Raw genomic sequence first — 20,789 nt, 5'->3', positions numbered from 1 at the left:
TAAATACAGTGGGGTCAAATATGTTTTCTTTGATCCTACTCAGTTAAACACCTTTTTAAATGATAAAATTAAGCAGGCTCCATCTATCCTTATATCCATGGTCCCTCTTCAATTTCTGAGGGTTTATTCTAAACCCCTGGCTAGATACCACATTACCCAGGAAAGGGACAGTCTCTTGTTCAAATGAGCACTTCTCAAGCTTGGCGAAAAGTTGATTATCTCGCAACCGCTGAAGAACTTGAGAGATGTCCCGGCGATGGCTTTCAAAGTCTTGCGAGAAGATTAGAATATCATCAAGATATACGACTACGCACTGGTATAGCATATCTCTGAAAACTTCGTTCATCTGGTTTTGAAATATCGTGGATGCGTTGCTCAAGCCGAACGGTATCAAAAGGTATTCAAAGTGGCCGTCGTATGTTGAAGGCAGTTTTCCACTTGTCGCCCTCGCGGATCCGAACCAGATTATAGGCTCCGTGGAGGTCTAATTTTGAAAAAATCTTTGCTCCTTGAAGCCTATTGAAAAGCTCAGAGATGAGTGGCAGTGGGTAATGATCCTTGAGGGTAATTTTGTTTAGGCCTCGGTAGTCGATGCAGGGGTGCAGGGAGCCATCTTTTTTCCCTATGAAGAAAATCCCTGCTCCTGCCAGAGACTTGGAGGGCTGGATGAACCTTTGGCCAGGTTTTTACAGATGTATTCTGATATGGCTTTGGTCTCCATCTGCGAGAGAGGGTAGATCCTACCTCGTGGAGGCTCAGTATTAGGTAGTAAATTTATCGGGCAGTCGTAAGAGCGATGAGGTGGTAAGGTGTCCACGGCCTTCTTAGAGAACGCATCAGAGAAGGATGCATATTGCGGCAGAAGGCTGGGAAGAGAGGGCGCGGTTGTCATGCAAGGTAATGCGAGACGGGTTCCAGACAGTTCTTATAACAAGCAGAGCCTCAACGAGAGAGCTGTAGTCGAACTGTGGAGTGTGCTGCTGAAGCCAGAGTAGTTCCAATACTACCGGATGGATGGCCTTGTCTAAGATGTGGAACGAGATGGTCTCCACGTGCAAGGTTCCGGTGCGTAGCTGGATGGGAGCTGTAGTGTGGGTAAAATCACCAGGAAGAGGTTCCCTATGAATTGATTAGAGTAGCAAGGGAACCAGAGAGTGAATGGTGGGAATCCGCAGATGTTCTGTGAGTTGCTTCAAAATGAAGTCCCCCCCCCCCGGCCCCGGAGTCTACCAAAGCTAAGGTGTGGAATTCCTGGTTGTTCATCCTGATTGATACGGGAATGGTCAGTGGAGGAGAAGGTGAAGTCAGGCCTAGGAGAAGTCGATCTGCAGAACCTAGGCCCAGGAGTTTCCCGGACAGACTGGACACGAGGCAATGGCATGCCGTTCTCCGGGACTGTGCATACGTCACCAATAGAGACCTGGCTCGAGCTTCCCTGCTCCGTGGGTTGGCCTATGTCATTATATCAACACCCTCTACACTGTGCAGCTCTGCCCCTCGGGGCTGCCTCTCCAGAATACCTCCTGCACAGCCAGTCTCCCGCTCTGCAGTCTGCCTGGCGCCTTCCCCTTCGGGGTCTCAGCCCAGGTATTGCCGCCAGCCTGCCTCCCTACTAGGGTACTCTCCTGGCTCCTCGGGACCTCTCCATAGCTTCACCTAGAGTTCCCCGCTGTGCCTAACCTCGCCTCCTGATGGTGGGGACCTGTGGGATTCACAGGTGGCAACACATCTCGGGCCAACAGTCCACATACCCACAAATCATAACAGATTGCGAAGTCCATGGACCCAGCAGAGGTCTCGGCCCTCCAGGCCATTCCTGGCATGGCACAAAGGATCAGCGAACAATAAAAATTCTTGGGAGTCTTTGGCCGCTGCCAAAGACAACCTGAGCTCTCGTCTAGATGCTACTGTGACTGCCAATACCTTGTCTATCAAGCTCAATACCTCTACCTCTACGCCGGCTCCTCGGCTGACTGTGCCCTTGCCGGCACCTCCACGCTTCTCAGGGAACCCTCTCATGTGCCGGGGTTTCCTGAATCAATGCAATATGCATTTCTGCTTGCAACCCGCTTATTTCCCAGACGTGATCACCAAGACCACATACATCCTGGCCCTTCTGGAAGGCAAGGCCTTGGCCTGGGGTTCACCGCTCTGGGAGCAAGCAGACCTTCCAGGGTTCCTGGCCCTGTTTCAGTCCATCTTTGAAGACTTGGTCGGCGAGCCATTTCCGGGTCATCTCTTCTTCATCTTCAGCAAGTCTTTCGCCCTTTAATGGACTATGTCATTGAATTCCGAACTCTCGCTTTGGAATTGCATTGGGACTCTGACTGTCTATGTTCCATTTCCTCGAAGGGTTGAGTCCTCGAATTAAGGATGAGTTGGTGGCTCACGAATTGCTCTCCTCCTTGGATTCTCTGATTGACCTTACTGGGTGTATCAACCGTCGACTACAAGAACGCTCTCGAGAGTCCAGAGCATCCCGGAAGTCTGCGCTAATGCTGACTCGAGCTTGACGTTTGTCCTCTCCTAGAGTGATCATACCGCCGAACCTGTGGAGGAGGAACCCATGCAAATGGGTAGGAGTAGACTTTCTCCTAAGGAACGTCGTTGTTGACAGCAATCTGCTTGTATTGCGGCTAGGCTATGGAGAGGTCCCGAGGAGCCAAGAGAGTACCCTAGTAGGGAGGCAGGCTGGAGGCAATACCTGGGTTGAGACCCCGAAGGGGAAGGCGCCAGGCAGACTGCAGAGTGGGAGACTGGCTGTGCAGGAGGTATTCTGGAGAGGCAGCCCCGAGGGGCAGAGCTGCACAGTGTAGAGGGTGTTGATATAATGACATAGGCCAACCCACAGAGCAGAGAAGCTCGAGCCAGGTCTCTACTGGTGACGTATGCACAGTCCCGGAGAACGACGGAGTGCCGGCAGTCTCAGTGTACCACATACACGAGACCCCGAGGAGCGGGGAGGCGCTGACAGTCACAGTGAAACACGAGAGAACTACCCCGAGGAGCAGGGAAGCTCTGACAGTCTCTTGAGTAACACGTAGGCACGGCCCTGAGAAGTGGGGAGGCATAGACAGTCTAGTACAGAACACAGGCACAACCCCGAGGAGCAGGGAAGCTCTAAGGTAGAACTCACGAGTTGCAGAGATGTTCCAGGGATAGTCCCAAGGAGCGGGAGGCCTTACAGGATAGGTCCCAGGATGCGCAGAGCCAGCCCGAGGAGCGGGTAGGCCAGGAGAACAAGTCCCCGTAGGAGCGCACACTGGCCCCTGAGGAGCAGTTACCAGATAGGGTCTAAGTCCAAGAGCCCGATAGCGTAGCCACAGGAACACAAAGCAGGAGTTGTCGAGACATATGGAACTTGTTGCCAAGTTGGCTAGCTGGGGGTGAAGGTGGAGCTTAAATACACAGGTCTGATGACAACATCCACCAGGGACGCCCCCGAGGTTCCCGCCGAAGAGGCTTCAAAGAAGGGCCGGTGACACGCGCGCCTAGGAAGGCCCGAAGTTGACGTGGGCGGCGGCGGCATCCAGGCCGCCACGAGGAGTCCCGGGAAACGTGGCAGGGGAGACTGGCCTGTGCCGCGAGCAGACCCGGGGAGGGCAGGACAGCGGTGCAGGAAGTAAGTACATGCAGTTGCAGCCATCTGGACCAACGGGCATAACACTTGGGGGACAAGACAGGGATTTCCCCATCCCCTTTTTTGTTTATTTTAGTCCTGGAGCCATAGATACTATGCTCCAGGAGTATGTGACCTATCGGGGAGTCCCCTTATTAGCCTCTTTTCTTTTTGCAGATGATGTTTTGCTTTTTGTACCGGATGCTAAGAGGCTGCTTCCAGATATTTTGGGTCTTTTCAGAGAGTATGAGACCTTTTCTGGGCTTAAATTAAACCTCGAAAAAATAGTAGCACTTGATATATTGGGGCATTTGCGAACTTCTTGGGACATACCCCCGCCATGTTGGGAGGCAGAGCAATTCAAGTATCTAGGAGTTTATGTACACAGGGATCCCAGTAAGTGGTACCAGGTTAATATTCCCTGCATTATACAGGAGTTCAAAACCCACACACAAAGCTGGATGAATTTTCCACTATCTCTCATGGGTAGGATTACATTACTTAAGATGATGCTTCTTCCCAAATTACTATGCCCACTACAGATGCTACCAATAATTTTTTCCATCAAAGACATCTATACATATTAGCGCTAAATTTGTTTGGAGGGAGCACAAGGCACAGGTATCAATCAAAAAACTAATGATGCCAAAGGAGGCAGGGGATTGGGGGTTCCCAAACTTTCGCTACTATAACTTAGCCTGCTCCTTGAGGGCTCTAGGAGACTGTCTGGCGAGCACCAGCAGATTTGCAGATGTAGATGAGGAGGCTGTGGCGGTATATCCGTTTGGACTGAGCTTCTTGGTGCATGCGAACAAGGGGGAATTCCCGTGCAGTCTCGCCAGTAATATTCTGGTCCAATACATGCAATATGGTTGGCGCAAACTGCGGAAACTGCTGAAATTGCTGTGAAAGCCTACCCCATGGCTCCCAATTTGTGGCAATCCAAGGTTTCTGGCGGGAGAGTCTATGAAACTCTTATCCCAATGGGATTTCGCCTCCCAAATTTGATTCTTCAAATTCATTGATCACTCCAGTAACATGTTTTCCTTTCAATATTGCCAGGAGAACTTTCATTTTCAGGCCCAAGATTTTCTAGCATATCTCCAACTTCATAGCTTTATCTCCAAACATATTCAGATTGCATGGAGGCCATTTACCTCCGGTCTGCTTCAGAGACTGCTGGTGCTCTATCAAAAAGAGAAACAGACATTAGCCAATCTCTACACATTTCTCCACTCTGTTACATCTTATTGTACATTAACCACACTAGCTTCGGTCTGGGTGACAGACTGGGGGTGCACAATAGATGGCGAAAACTTACAAGATAGTCTGGTTTTGATTAAGAGTAATGTATCCTCTATCTTACTTTGGGAACAACACATGCATATCATTCACAGAACTGTAGTCTCCCCATATCGGGCCTATCAAATGCACTTAATACCCCGTCCGATTTGCCATAGATGCCCAGAATCCAGGGCGACTCTTAGTCATGGCCTATGGGAATGTCCGGCTATTCAACAGTTCTGGGCAGAGATCAGGACATTTTATGGGGACAAGCTACAAATAGGTTTCTCTGCATGGGCAACTCTATGCATATTGGGGATATTGCCTGAAGATATCTCTGGCACTAAACTTGCAAGGGCCTTGCTTGTGAGGGACCTATGTGTTGCCCAGCGCTGCATACTAAGCAGATGGGTGGAGGGAGATTCACCCACAATAACCTTTTGGCGTGCAGAAATGGTCGATTTACTTTTAATGGAATATAAGTCATGGTGCTTGGGCTTAGGGGGTAAATGTAAGAAAAGATTTCCATCTATCTGGAGGCCATTCGTAACTCAGATGCCTAGGGAGGTGCAAGCCAGATTCTCCAAGATCTGCAGCAGACAAGCAGTCTCTGAGTCATCCTGAGCCTGTTTGAGAACCCCAAACATTAAGATGCTCAATATGAGTGAAGTGTTTCCTTTTATTTAGACTGATTTTGTGAAGCTGATTAAATGGTCAGTTTGTATTGAGCTGGGGGACAATGGGAGGAGGATGTATATTGTGCTTGTATTGACACTCCCGTATCCAGGAGTGGGTAGCGGGACTTTGATGTGTCTGTTCTTTGGGGAGGAATTTCTGATATGGGGAATATATGGTTATTGCTGGCTTTATACCTGAGAATGTTATACATCTGTTTGTTTAAAAAATTGAATAAAGATATGGAAAAAAAAATCTATGAAAACCTAACTTGTTTTACATTTTCAAAATGTAGCTTTTAGGTTTAGCACCTTTGACCATAGAAGCCAACAGTTTCCTTGCTTTATTGCCATATCTTTAAACTGCATCTTCTAAAAAGACTACGTCCATTACTGTTCACTCAAGATTTTCATACTGTCTTACAGGCCTGATTTTCTCAGGGTTGGACTATTGCAATGCACTCTATTCACCCACTGAAATTCTGCTGCTCGCGATCTTTCAGGTGCATCCCTTAGAGATCATGTTTCTCCTATTCTGTATTCATTTCATTGGCTTCCTGTAAAATTTAGATTACTTTATGAAATCTTCTCAATTATTCATTCTCTAATACATAACCCTGCATCTACATGGCTATGCACAACTCTTAGGATATACAAACCGGTAAGACATCTCAGATCCCTTACAAAAAATGTGCTAGATTTACCATCTGCTCGAACTGCAAGATTAGAGTTAACTCGAAAAAGAGCCTTTTCTGTAGCAGCTCCGTTCCTTTGGAACTCTTTGCCTGATTCTATCCGTCTTATATCATACACGAGATTTCAAGAAAGCATTAAAAACTCACCTGTTTCAAAAACATAGAAACATAGAAATGACGGCAGAAGAAGACCAAACGGCCCATCCAGTCTGCCCAGCAAGTTTCAACTTTTTTTTTTCATACTTATCTGTTTCTCTTGGCTCTTAGTAACCTTTTGGTTCTATTACCCTTCCACCCCCACCATTAATGTAGAGAGCAGTGTTGGAGCTGCATCTAAATGAAATATCTAGCTTAATTAGTTAGGGGTAGTAACCACCACAATAAGCAAGCTACACCCATGCTTATTTGTTTACCCAGACTATGTAATTCAATCCTTGTTGGTTGTCTGTATATAGATCTACTTTTCTTCATTCCCCCTGCCGTTGAAGGAGAGAGCTATGCTGGATATGCTTGAAGACTTTCTCCCCTGCCGTTGAAGCAGAGAGCTATGCTGGATATGCTTGAAGTATCAGACTTTTTCCCCTGCCGTTGAAGCAGAGAGCTATGCTGGATATGCTTGAAGTATCAGACTTTCTCCCCTGCCGTTGAAGCAGAGAGCTATGCTGGATATGCTTGAAGTATCAGACATTCTCCCCTGCCGTTGAAGCAGAGAGCTATGCTGGATATGCTTGAAGTGTCCGACATTCTCCCCTGCCGTTGGAAGCAGAGAGCTATGCTGGATATGCTTGAAGTATCAGACATTCTCCCCTGCCGTTGAAGCAGAGAGCTATGCTGGATATGCTTGAAGTGTCTGACATTCTCCCCTGCCGTTGAAGCAGAGAGCTATGCTGGATATGCTTGAAGTATCAGACATTCTCCCCTGCCGTTGAAGCAGAGAGCTATGCTGGATATGCTTGAAGTATCAGACTTTCTCCCCTGCCGTTGAAGCAGAGAGCTATGCTGGATATGCTTGAAGTATCAGACATTCTCCCCTGCCGTTGAAGCAGAGAGCTATGCTGGATATGCTTGAAGTATCAGACTTTCTCCCCTGCCGTTGAAGCAGAGAGCTATGCTGGATATGCATTGAAAGTGAAGTATCAGGCTTATTTGATTTGGGGTAGTAAATGCCATAAAAAGCAAGCTATGCTTGAAGTATCAGACTTTCTCCCCTGCCGTTGAAGCAGAGAGCTATGCTGGATATGCTTGAAGTGTCTGACATTCTCCCTTGCCGTTGAAGCAGAGAGCTATGCTGGATATGCTTGAAGTATCAGACATTCTCCCCTGCCGTTGAAGCAGAGAGCTATGCTGGATATGCTTGAAGTGTCCGACTTTCTCCCCTGCCGTTGAAGCAGAGAGCTATGCTGGATATGCTTAAAGTATCAGACTTTCTCCCCTGCCGTTGAAGCAGAGAGCTATGCTGGATACGCATTGAAAGTGAAGTATCAGGCTTATTTGATTTGGGGTAGTAACTGCCATAAAAAGCAAGCTACTCCCTGCTTTTTTGTGAATGCAAATCTTTTTTTTTTTCCCCACATTCATTTACGTCCTGTAGACTTTATGGATCCACAGTGTTTATCCCACGCCCCTTTGAAGTCTTTCACAGTTCTGGTCTTCACCACTTCCTCCGGAAGGGCATTCCAGGCATCCACCACCCTCTCCGTGAAGAAATACTTCCTGACATTGGTTCTGAGTCTTCCTCCCTGGAGCTTCAAATCGTGACCCCTGGTTCTGGCAAATCTTCTTACGAAGAGACTGCAGTACCTCCTCCCAGAGTTCCGAAAAGGCGACCAATGCAGGGGTAACCCAATTGGGATTCCGGACCTTGGACTCGGCCACCGACGATACCTCAGAGTCAGATGAGGAAGAAGACGAAGATGATGAAGAAGATGAGGACAAAGAACTTGATCTGGCCCGCCTCTTCTTATGCCTGGATTTTTTTTCCTTTTTCTTGACCTCAATGGGTGCCATATCCTGATTACCTGCCTCTTCCGCCCCGTGGTCAGGCGGCCCTCCCCCAGCTGTGGCGTCCCTCTCAATGAGCACACGCTAGAAATTAGGCTCCTCATAGGAGCCACCACCGGGAATGCAAACCAACTCCCCCATAAGGGACGGATCCACCCGAGATGGACCCGTATTGCTAACTCGGGTATCCTGGGATTGCTGTTCCACAGAAGCTGGGCCATTACGCCAGTCTTCGTGCCTGGATGTGCTGGGCTCATCCTCAGGTCCCGCAACCGGAACTTCCTGAGAAGGAACAAAGGCAACCGCAGAAGGAGGCACCAAACCTGCAGCAAAGCCCCAACTCCTTCAGGTCCGCATGTGTGGCCACAGGTGCACCCCCACGCCAGGACCCTGCTATGCGCCAATTGCCATCCCCTGCGCCAGAGACGCCCGCAGAAGGGCCATGGCCCTCCAGTCCCATGGCCACCCATCTTGGGGGTCCCCCGCGATGCCTGCACCCACCGACGGAGATCTCCCTGTTGGGTGTTGAGAACTCAGCCGTCCCCTACCGGATGCCACGGAGGCCTAGAGACTCAGAAAACCCACACCAATTGCCCGGGGGCCGCCCCCAAGCTGCCCCCCCCACTCAGTAGCAGAGTCACCCACTGAGCCGGATGCCCCCCATCCCGCCACATAGCAGGGGCAGCTGGGCGACCCCATCCAATCAGGCCACAGGCCTCCAAAGCTATACAAGTCCCGACTCCATCAGTCTGCTCTGGCTGTCTGAGCTGAACCAACCCGAAGCAGGACCTGCCACCTTGTCCCATTGTAGTCACTGGCTCTGTAGGCACTGCTGCCACTAACCTGTGCGCTGGAACTCCCATCCAAGCTTCCAGACGTCTCAGTAAAGGGTGAGAATACCCCACCAATCGCTGCAACTCCCAGCATAGCTCCCCTGGCTAACCCTCCCCCACGAGAACGCGATATGGATCGAAGCCCCACGTACTGCCCCAGCTCTCCCCACCCCATGGGCTTCCAGAGTCAGACCTGGCGCCGCAGCCACAGAAGAAGAACGTCCCCCAGCCCCCGCTGAACCAGCCCCTACTGCGGCAGCAACCCAAATCAAGAGGAGGGTGGAGCTGAAGTGACGCAGCAGCAGAAACTCACCGCCACAGCCGACCGCTCCACCGCACCGCTCCCAGCACCTCGAACACGGCCGCTCTCGTCTCCAGCTCCACAGGCCCGCAGGCCGCCTCCTCCGACTCCATTCAAGCCCTCCGATGCAGCACACCACCGAATCAACAGAAACAGCTCCTCTACTATCAAGGCGGCTCCTCTTCCGCCTGTCCACCCCCCAGAGAGGCTTCTCACGTTCTCACACCCGCACGAGCAAACGACCGTACTGTTGCTGTGACACCAGACACTGCCAAGATCTGACGGCGCAACAGTGAGATAACCCCTCCCCAGGGCCGTGACGTCACCCTCTGGGCCAATAAGAAGAGGACAACACAGATTTAAATTACTGAGACTGGCGAATCGTGGGCTTTTACAGCCCACACCTCACCAGCCCCAGCTCACTCCTCCCCTGCCCCCCCCCCTCGGACTTACTTATTTTTCCTCTAAGGGACCGGGATGCCCGCCGGCTGACCTCCCCCGGCTCCTCCACACACACACAACACCCCCGCTGCGGCACGGACCCCGGGGGCTGCAGTTCCCTGAGTGGCCTGGCGCCTTCATTACATTGGCCAAGCGGACACAGGGTCCGGTTGACCTTCCAGAATAGGAGGTTCATTATATTGTAATTGAAATTTAATTTGCTCATGGCTTTCTGATGACCAAGCCCACATCTAACATGCCCACACCTAATGTGTTCCAAGTGTCCTTTTAGCTTTTATGCAGGGTTTTCTGGTTGACACCACAGCACTCTATTGTGATATTTTTATTTATTTATTTATTTGTTTGTTTGTTTGTTTGTTTATTTAAGCGTTTTTCTATACCGAGGTATAGCTATCGGACCTTCACCCCGGTTTACAGGTACAAACCACATATTACATTTTACATTGAACTGCGAGATCTGAGGAACATCAAAAGTAAAATCTTTACAAGTAAATTTTTCAAAACGTTTTAAAAGAGTATAAATATGATCGAACCATGTAATTTCTGGCTTAACAAAATGTTCTGTGACCTAGTCTAATTTTTAGCTGTTGCATGTCCGATAAGTGTTTTTGCATAAGGTTTCTTTTGTGTGATATTAACCAGTACTGTCTGTGATTGTTTGTTTTACATTAAAAGACTGTACTTTGAGTGTCCTTTTCATGTAAAGTCTTTATTATAAAATGCATAATTTTAAATTGTGTGTACAGAGGGCTGTGGTGGGGAGGAAAGCCGGGCACAAAGCTGTAAGATTCATTTCCGGTGCCTAATACCTTTGCACTGGCCCTGATTAGAAAAAGACAACCAAATGTAAAAAAAAAAAAAAAAAATCAGAATGAGGAAGGGCTCCCCCAGTCCACTACAGTCTCAGGGTGACTGAAAATCAAAAGTTCCCAGGTATGAATATGTCAACTTTGGGAATGTGCATCTCATGATATTTTTGTATTTTGTACAATACAGGAAGAAATATATTTCTAGTTCTATTTCTTTGGTGTGGCATTGCATGCAAATTTCAGTACAGTTTTTGTGTGCATGTTTCTGTTTCTAAGGTGTGCTCGTTTATGTTCTAATTGTTGAGAGTTTGTTTGTGGATGACATCTTTATGGTTTAAAGGCACACACTCCTCTCTCAGCCTTGCTGCCTAACAAGCTAGAGAATACTAATCAGTTGGGTGAAGATTAAGGATCACATCTCTGCTGAGGTAAGGATCACACTTTTCTGTACTTATAGATTATGAATAATAGCGTTACGCTTTAAATTTAAAAAAAAAAAAAAAAAGCTTTACATTTCCCAGTTTGTGGTGTCATGTACATGCTGACGGTGCATTTTTTCACTTGGCCATAGGTGCCACACTGCCTGGCTATGGCTTTGATTTTCACTTGAAAAAATTCAGGTCACAACGGGAGCAACATTTTGATAAATTCTGCTAAAGGCAAATGAATGGAATCTGCCCGCCCTCAGATGCTATCAGGTTTGCTTCTCCTAAAAGAATAAAAGGACGTGCACTGTGCTCATAGTTCAGTCACGCAACATGATGTAACTCATTTGCTGCACTTTGGGTTTCAGCAGGCTGGAGTCAATTTTTGCTTCATTCAATCACATTTTGTTGTTTAAGGAGTTATACATAAACCCATGCAATCAACTTACACAACTTGTTAAAGAAGAAACAATTCACTCTCTACCACCCCCCCCCCCCCCCCCCCCCCCAAAAAAAGATATAAACAACCTTTGACCAGCATATTTTTTCATCGTCTTATAGGCAGCTTTAGATAACATTTGAGCTTTCTCAATTCTGAGAAACGAAGCAGATTGAGGCATCCTGGGAATTGTATATAAAGGGAGCTCCAACGTCAGCGCATTGGTTCAGTTCCAACTTTCCAAGGTAGCTGCTATTTAAGAACAATCCCTAGTCCTGCCTGCTGTACAAGAATTAGAAGTCTGGAAGCAAACATGGAGAAAAACAGATCACAGTTTATTGAAGAATTAGAAAAAGTAATGCTTACAGCTAAGGATAAAGCTCCAGGAGATCTGCTATTTACCTATAAGGGAGTGCTGTACCCCAGTGTTTTGTGTAGCCCTGGAGACTTTCCAAAAACTGGAGATTTGAAGCCAGAAAAGATGATCTAATGCTAATAGCTTATCCAAAATGTGGTAAGTATGCAGCCTAGGTTGCTAAAAGAAAATAAGAAATTTACTAAACTAGTTTAAAAGGATCATGTTTAAAAGAATGCAAATGAAAGCTTATTAAATTATCAATGACTTGACTGATTAATTTATTGCTACGGAAATTTTAATGTGGTTTCCCACATAAATGCACTGTTTGAAATCTGTCTCTTGTGAATGTAGTTTGAACTTTCAGAAGTGCTGCAGGCTGGATTAGGTGGTGTCATAGGCAAGTACTTGTGGAGATTTTACTTTGAAAGCCCTTTGAATGCTTTTGAACGCATATTTTGCACCTCCTTCGGTTTGACAGTAAGCCTGCAAGTTCCCTGCGGGACTTTGAAAATTACTCTTGTAGTTTATCGCCTTCAATACCATTTCATATAAAAGAGATAATAGTACAGTGATTGAGCGTACAAGCCATGGAAAATGACAGCCAGTGAGTTAGGATTTGGAGTGAGGTAAAGTAAACTGCAAAAGGATGAGGTTTTAGAAGAGCTTGGTATGCAGCACGTGAGAGGCAGAGGAGACAGTGAATGGAAGTTGATTCCTCCAAAATGAGACAAAGAGAAAGGGTGAATGAAAGAAGGAACTTAGACTTGGATTTTCAGGAGCAAGAAAGAATACATAAGTGCACCAGTTTTCTGAGAAAGGAGTGAGGGCATGGGGTTGCAGAGTAAGAAAAACTGATGTAGAAGGAGATTGGAAGCCAGACAAGTTGAGAGATGTATGAGAAGAGCAAAAAGAAAAACAAAGAAAAGATAAGTTGAGCAGCCAAACTTTCAATCCTCAGCAGGGGATGAAAAGAGATAAAATCAGCAAGAAAGGCATTAATCAAGAAACAAGATTATATGAAAAAGTGTTAAAATGAAGTCACTGGAGAAAGACAAGTTAATGTAGTAAGTATTATACGGTTGCAAATGGCAAGTATCTATGGCGCTGATTTACTGAAGTGCAGTCCATTTACTGTATGGAAAACTACCATGGGGATTTGCTAAACTGAATTCAGTAACTTTCCATTTATTGCTGTGGCTAGGAACTTCGAGCTTTCCTGGCTGCCAGCAACACATCCTAGGGCCACCTGCCCAGCCCCAGAACCCCACAAATCCTGAGTAAATAAATCCATGAGGATCTAATGGGACTCTCCCTCCTGCTCCCCAAGTGCAATAAAATAAATATTAAGTGCTCCTTAGGCCACAGCACACCAGAAGAAAGCCCTTCCCCACCCTCAGAAGATCCCCAAAGCTTACCTGCAGTCCCCATTCACTCCTGTCCCACTGACATTTTTTAAAATGGTGCTGGTTGTCTTCTGGTGTTCCTTAGCCCCTCCCCCCACATGGAGAGTCAAATGGGGCATCATCGGTCAATCGTTGCCATTCTGAAAAATGGTGCTGGTGGGAAAGAAGTGAGTAGAGAATACTCCAGTCCCCAGTATACTCCAGGGATGCAGGTAAATATGGACTATTTTGGAAAGGGGCAAGCTTTTTCTGGAGGCTGGGTCTATGGGGCACTTAATTTTACTTTTTTTCTCTGCTTGAGATGCAGGGGAGAGGGGGTTCCACTAGATCCTCAGGGATTTCTTTACTTGGACCTTGGTGAGGCTCTGAGGTTGGGAGGACCCTTTAAGTGGTGATCTTGGGAGCAGCAGAATGTGCGTTAGTATTCTGTTGCTCCTGTGGGAAGTTAGATAAACCTTAGGTAAGGCAAACCTCCTGGAGCTTAGCACAGCGTGTTATTCATTTGCATTAAAAAGTTGTTTTTGCATGCTAAGCAGCTCATTTCCACACCTACGTAGGGGTCTGAATTTGGGGCCAAAGTAACGTGCTGAACTTGAAATTTATGTGCATTATGTCTCGGCTCTCTCTGCGTGGGTAGAGAAGCTTTCATACCTGGACAAGGGTTGTACCTCAAAGAGGCCAGGTGCTCCAGAGCAAATGTTCTTCTGCTTGAAGCAGCCATCTTTTCCCGCAGGTTGGGCCATTGGGTTCAGGCGGCCATCAGGACTTACCAGGTGGAAGCTGGAAACAGGCAGGAGGCAGGGACCTGCAATGGAGTCTAAGACCAGGAACGAAGTAGAAGCCAGGAGACAATAGGAATCCAGGAACGAGCTGGAACCAGGCCAGGCAAACAGTGGAATCCTGGATTGAATTCTATGAGGACTGTTGAACCAGAAAAGGATGTCATGCTAGGATTCCTTATATCCAGCCTTCAATTTGCGACACACCTAATATTGACCCAATAGGGAGTCTCAGTTTAGCTAGATTGTCTCAGGAAGAATTGTATAGGAACTAAGTCCATGTGGTTCCAATCCAGGATCCCCTGGCTTGAACACCCAGGGCAGCAGTTTTGATCCCTGCTGACTTTGATAGAAATCCCCTCCCTCTCAATAGCTCCTCCTGCGACTCTCATTCTTGGTTTCTCCAGATGTTCTTAGTGAAACTGGGCCATCAGTTCTTTGGCATGGACAGTTTGGGCCAGTTCCCAACTACAGTCCTCCGGATAGTAACCTTTCCAGTCCACCAAATAATGCAAGCCTCTCTGATAAATCAAGCATCCAGAATCTGGCAGACAATGGTGCCCTTTCACTGTGACTGGTGATAGAAGAGGGGCTGTCTTCCTGTGAAGAGGTTAGGTTTAAAAGGCTTCAGGATGGCCATGTGAAACAATAGATGAACACATAAATTGGTTGGAAGCTGAAGCCTGAATGCCACTGGATTTATTTGTTCTTGAATCAGAAATAGCCTCATAAACTTCTGCTCAGACCCAGAGGGTCTCTCGCTCCTTATATGCCTTAAGGAGACGCAATCTTGTCCCCTACTTTGAATTGTGGGGCTTTCTGGCTTCGCCTGTGAGCAGATATTTTCTGTGACCCTTTAGCCCATTCTAATTCTCATTGCACTTGCATGTGTACATTTACCCATGTTGTGTCTGTTGCTGTCCGACGTCTCTGCTCCCGCCCACCTTACCTCGTTGGCGACTCCCTTCGGGGTTGATGGAAGGCTAGCTGCTGCGGCGTCTCCAGGCCGTCCTCCTCCGGCGTTCCCGGACTGGCTCGACGCTGCAAGCCGCCATGTTGACCAGATGCCTAAGGGTGCATGCGCGCACGCGGCCCAACTGATGTACCAGCGTTGGCGCGAACCTCAGGGGCGTCCCTCTGAGATGACGTCACCAGCTCCAGATATTTAAGGTCTCAGTTTTCGCTAACAAGACGAGTTAGCAAGGGATTGGTTTACCTAGCTTCCTCCTGGTCGCTTCAGATGGGATTTGCTCTCCGCAACCCTAGCTACTCTGCCTCCTTGGACTTCACTAGAGGTACCCACTCCTCGAGGGCCTCGCTCTATCTTTTTCTTTTCAGGTCGCAGTCCGGAACCAGTACTCACTCCTCGAGGGCCCACGTCCCGGACTTGCTCCTGGATACCACTTCTGCTAAGAAGTCATCGCTGCTTACAAACATCAGTGAATTTTTCATCTATCTCTCAGAGCTTTCCCTGGGATCAGGTACTCGCTCCTCGAGGGCCTAATGCATACCATCTCCTGGGCTGCCTCAAGAGACTATTGTGTGAGTGTTACCATCAAGAACTTGTTCCAGAACTCTGCATATACTGCCTACTCACTTTCTTAGTTTCTCTACAGCTCAGCCACCTTGGGATCGCTGTTCCAGTGCCTGAGGGACTGCAGCCCAGCTGGGCGTTTCCAGCTCACTACTGCCACCTTTGGTGGTTTACTATATTGTCTAATAAAAGAACTAGTTTGTGTCTGTCTCCTACACTAAGCCTGACCAGTGGTCCCTCTCGGGATTTCCCCCAAGGGCGTGGTCACCTGCCACTGGTCCAAGGATCCACCCACAACTATTCTAAATAACCACAGATTGCTAAATACCAGCTTTAACAACAGAGCTTTCTGACACCCATTGTACTGTTGTGAAGAACTTGGACTGCTGAACCTCCCTCAAGTAGAAGCGAGGATTGATGACATAGCTTGCAAAGAATGGGGAGGACTTTGTTGCTGAGTGCTTTAGATTTATTATATGCAAAGTCTACCATAGGAAGTAACTGTGACCAGTCCCTCTGGTGAAAATTACTGAAGCAGCGATACTGCTCAAGAGTCTGATTAATTTTTAGCTATTCTGTCTGCCCGTAGGATTGCAGGTGGTAAGTTGAAGACAAATGGAGGTGGACATCCAAAAATGTAGTTATGTCCCACCAGAAACATGTAATATACTGGGAGCACCAGTGAAAGATGATATGAGATGGTAGACCGTGTAGATGCACTACTTCTTGAAATAGCAGGTCTGCTGTTTCAAAAGAAGAGGGAAGACTGTTAATGGCTATTAAATGGGCCATATTGTTACATGAAACCACTACTACCAAAATTATTGTTTTTCCTTGTGAAAATGATAAATCATAATGAAAGCTATTGATACTCATTCCTACAGTCTCAAGGGTACTGTTAACGGCAATAGTAATCCATGAGGGCAATGGCATGTTATCTTGTTATAGGCGTATACTTATTTTTATTTATTTTATTTTTAAAATACTTCTAATCCTCATGCTCTAAGAAAATTGCAGCAGTTTACAGAAATGATACACATAAACAAAGATATACATTATAAAAAGTACAGTTTCCTAAGAAACTCATAATTTTAACAAAACAAGGTTTACATACATAATAAAAAAACCCAATAATGTGCTGTTATTACTGCATATCAAAAGTGCCGATTGATTTACTAAAGGCTCTTATATCAACCTTCAAACTCCTGCTTAAATAATCAACTTTTTAGCATTTTTGGGGAAAATACTAATGTCAAGATATATTCCTCATTTGATCAGGCATAGAATTCCTCAATGCTGGACCCGCCAGAGAAAAAGCATGCTCCCTAATCTCTCCTACATGTGCCTGCCGAACTTCACATACTCTGTTACACCTCTGCTCCATCCTGGCCAACAGAATTCACAGGCAACTTTGAAGGACCTGCAAGCATGAAGTGCCCTTGGGACACAGAGTTGATCCTTTCTATAAAGGAACTTTTTATGCTGGCTCCACAAAGTGTCCTTTTCTCCCTTTTTGAGGAATTCTAGATTTTTACTGTGAAAACCTGGATTTGATGATAGGTTCCTTCCAGAAGGTGACACAATTCCACAAATGTGGTTTTTATGGCCTGGAATTCCTTGTCATAGAAATGATAGTTCTTCTCTGCAGCTGTAAGCTTATGAGACTAGAAGGTGCATGGATGGAGGAGATCTTTAGTTCCCCTTCTTTGAGCTATTATAGCCCCAATAGCTATCCTAGATGTGTCAGCTTCCACTGGAAACAATTGCTGTGGGTCTTGTTGTACCAGGATCTTTATGATAGTCCTGATCCTGGTACACCAAGACCTTCTTCTTATGATCAAAAGCAATGTTCCCTCTAAGGATTAGGTTACTGTGTGCAAAAGTCTTTGCTTGTGAGAAAATTTTTTTTGTTTTATTACCCTGTGAGCGCTACTTTCTTTGATGCAAAAAGCCTATCAATTTTATGCTCACAACAACCCAATCCTTAGAACATTGGAGAAGCATACGCACAATCTTTCTCACATACATACACACTAATGCTTGCATATTCACTTTCATACTCTTTCACACACATATATCCCTCAGGGGATTTAAAACCCCTGAGGTTGCCGACTGCTGACGTCGATGGGAGCGCCTGGCTCCGGATAGGCTGAGGAGCTGGGGAGAGGAGGCGCGGCGTGTGGTCCAAGACGGTGTTCAGCGAAAGAGAGTGGCGAGAGGCAAAGATATTGCCTCGTGGTCGGCGGGGAGCCCGTTGGGAGGTAAGCGTGGATTTTTTATCGGCCTTACCCCGACGGGCTTTAGCGCCGACTGTGCAAGCCAGGCCCCACTTCGCTCCGCTTCTCTGTCCGTCCATCCGTGGGTCCAGTCCGTCTGTCCGTTCGTCCATCTCTGTCCATCCGTCCGTGAGTCCAGTCCTCAGTGGAAATGGCATCAGGAGGGCGGTAGAGGATTTAAAACCCCTGAGGTCGCCGACTGCTGACGTCGATGGGAGCGCCTGGCTCCGGATAGGCTGAGGAGCTGGGGGGAGGAGGCGCGGCGTGTGGTCCGAGACGGTGTTCAGCGGAGGAGAGCAGCGAGAGGCAAAGATATTGCCTCGTGGTCAGCGGGGAGCCCGTTGGGAGGTAAGTGTGGATTTTTTATCGGCCTTACCCTGACGGGCTTTAGCGCCAACTGTGCAGGCCAGGCCCCGCTTCTCCGTCCGTCCGTGGGTCCAGTCCGTCTGTCTGTCCGTCCGTCTCTGTTCGTCCGTCCGTGAGTCTGGTCCTCAGTGGAAATGGCGTCGGGAGGGCAGTAGGGGATTTAAAACCCCTGAGGTCGCCGACTGCTGACGTCGATGGGAGCGCCTGGTTCCGGATAGGCTGAGGAGCTGGAGGGAGGAGGCGCGGCGTGTGGTCCGAGACAGTGTTCAGCGGAGGAGAGCGGCGAGAGGCAAAGATATTGCCTCGTGGTCGGCGGGGAGCCCATTGGGAGGTAAGTGTGGATTTTTTATCGGCCTTACCCCGACGGGCTTTAGCACCGACTGCGCAGGCCAGGCCCCGCTTCGCTCCGCTTCTCTGTCCGACCGTCCGTGGGTCCAGTTCATCTGTCCATCCATCCGTCTCTGTCCGTCCATCCGTGAGTCCGGTCCTCAGTGGAAAGCCTTTCTCACTTCCCTCTCAACCTTGGAATTCAACCAGTTAACAAACCCACGCACAGGGCCGGCCACATGCTGGATCTTATCTTCGTCAACCCTGGCATCAAGCCTGCTTCTCACCTTAGTTGTAAAAAGGTCCCCTGGTCCGATCATACCCTTATTTCAACCTCATTCTCGCTGAAAGAAACCATCACCCCACACATACCCTCACCCTCCTTTCCTTACAGAAGATCATGTTCCTCTGAAGATCTTAGTAATCATTTGGCATCTCAACTCCATCTCATAGACCTCACGGATCCGAACACAGCTCTCCGTTCCTGGAACAACATCACAGAATCTATTGCTAACAAACTATGTCCACTAGTAACAAAGAAATCCCACTCTAACTCTTCCAAAAGACAACCATGGTTCACTAAAGAACTTAGGAAACTAAAACAAAGCTTAAGACAGAAAGAGAGCAAATGGCGTAAAGCCCCGTGCGCCAGCACATTGGCCTCCTACAAATTCACCCTACATCAATACAAGGCCTCCACAATGAGATCCAAAAGGGACTTCTACGCGTCCAAGATCCATGACCTGGTCTTCAACACTAAAGCACTATTTGCCTATGTATCTAATCTCACACAAATCAACCCCCCGGAGATTCCCAGTAACTTAGCACAATCTAAAGCTGAAGAACTAGCTCATTATTTCCAAACCAAAATCATCAGCCTTCTAACTCAGCTGCCCTCCAACACCTCATCTCTCTCGACTCCACATCATCCCTCCTTCAAAAACATTTGTTTTGAAGCATTCAAACCCATTTCTACCTCTGAGATACAAGTCGTTCTAAGGAGAATGAAACCTTCCTCTCATTCTGCGGATCATATCCCCACCAAACATCTCTTGACAATTCCTGACTCCATTTCCAAATCACTGGCGGACATCATAAATTGCTCTCTATCCCAAGGATCCTACCCAGATGACCTCAAATTGGCTTCCCTCAAACCACTCCTAAAGAAACCAAATTTGGACCCTAAAGACCCCAACAATTTCCGCCCGATCACCAACCTTCCCTTCATAGCCAAGATTATGGAAAAATTAGTGAACACTCAAATATTGAAGACAACAAATTCCTATTCCCCTCTCAATATGGATTCCGCAAAGCATTAAGCACAGAATCCCTCTTCATTTCCCTAACTGACTACCTCATCATGGGTCTCGACAAAGGTCAATCCTTCTTACTGATCCTACTGGACCTCTCGGCAGCTTTCGACATGGTCAATCACTCCATCCTCATAAACCAGTTGGCTTCCATAGGCATTTCAGGCACCACACTCACATGGTTTAAAACTTTTTTCAGCAATAGAGGCTACAAGGTTAGGATCCAGAACAAAGAATCATCACGCTATGACTCACCCGTAGGAGTCCCATAGGGTTCCTCCTTGTCTCCGACACTCTTTAACATCTACCTTTTACCGCTATGCCAGCTTCTCACCAACCTCAATCTACAACATTTCCTCTACGTGAACGATATTCAGATCCTGATCCCCATTAAAGATACCTACTCGAAAACACTTGATCACTGGGAAAACTGCTTCCAAGAAATCAAACACCTCCTCTCCAGCCTAAACCTAGTATTAAACTCCAAGACCGAACTCCTGCTCATCTCTCCTTAGAACAGCTGCACCACCACTACTCATCCTGCCATTCCACCAACCACACAAGTGAGAGACTTAGGAGTGATTATTGACAATCGCATGAACTTGAAAGCTACCATCAACAGAACTACCACTGTTTCCACAAACTCCAAGTGCTGAAAAGGATAAGACCTCTCTTCCACACTCAAGATTTCAGAACGATTCTACAAGCAATTATCTTCTCAAAGATAGATTATTGTAATTCAATCTTACTGGGTCTCCCTTCCTCTTACACCAAACCGCTCCAGATAGTACAAAATGCGGCAGCACGAATACTAACTAACACCAGGAGGAGAGTCCACATCACTCCAATCCTAAAAAACCTCCATTGGTTGCCAATACACTTCAGAATCATCTA

At 47.3% G+C, this 20,789-nt stretch overlaps 1 protein-coding gene across 1 annotated transcript in view; it reads left to right on the top strand.

Annotated features, from left to right (window-relative positions):
* Positions 1-11,669: 11,669 nt before the first annotated feature.
* LOC115087337 (sulfotransferase 6B1-like) overlaps positions 11,670-20,789 on the top strand; it is a 95,547-nt gene continuing 86,427 nt past the window's right edge. Inside the window, 2 exon segments of the mRNA XM_029594427.1 lie at positions 11,670-12,003; positions 12,006-12,056. Coding sequence (XP_029450287.1) covers positions 11,856-12,003; positions 12,006-12,056 — 199 coding nt within the window. The 5' untranslated portion in view covers positions 11,670-11,855.

This window comes from Rhinatrema bivittatum, chromosome 3 (genome assembly GCF_901001135.1).
Source record: "Rhinatrema bivittatum chromosome 3, aRhiBiv1.1, whole genome shotgun sequence".
In the NCBI taxonomy this organism is placed as follows: Eukaryota; Metazoa; Chordata; class Amphibia; order Gymnophiona; family Rhinatrematidae; genus Rhinatrema; species Rhinatrema bivittatum.
Note: the sequence above shows the minus strand (reverse complement) of the source record. Positions and strands in the feature narration are given on the sequence as shown.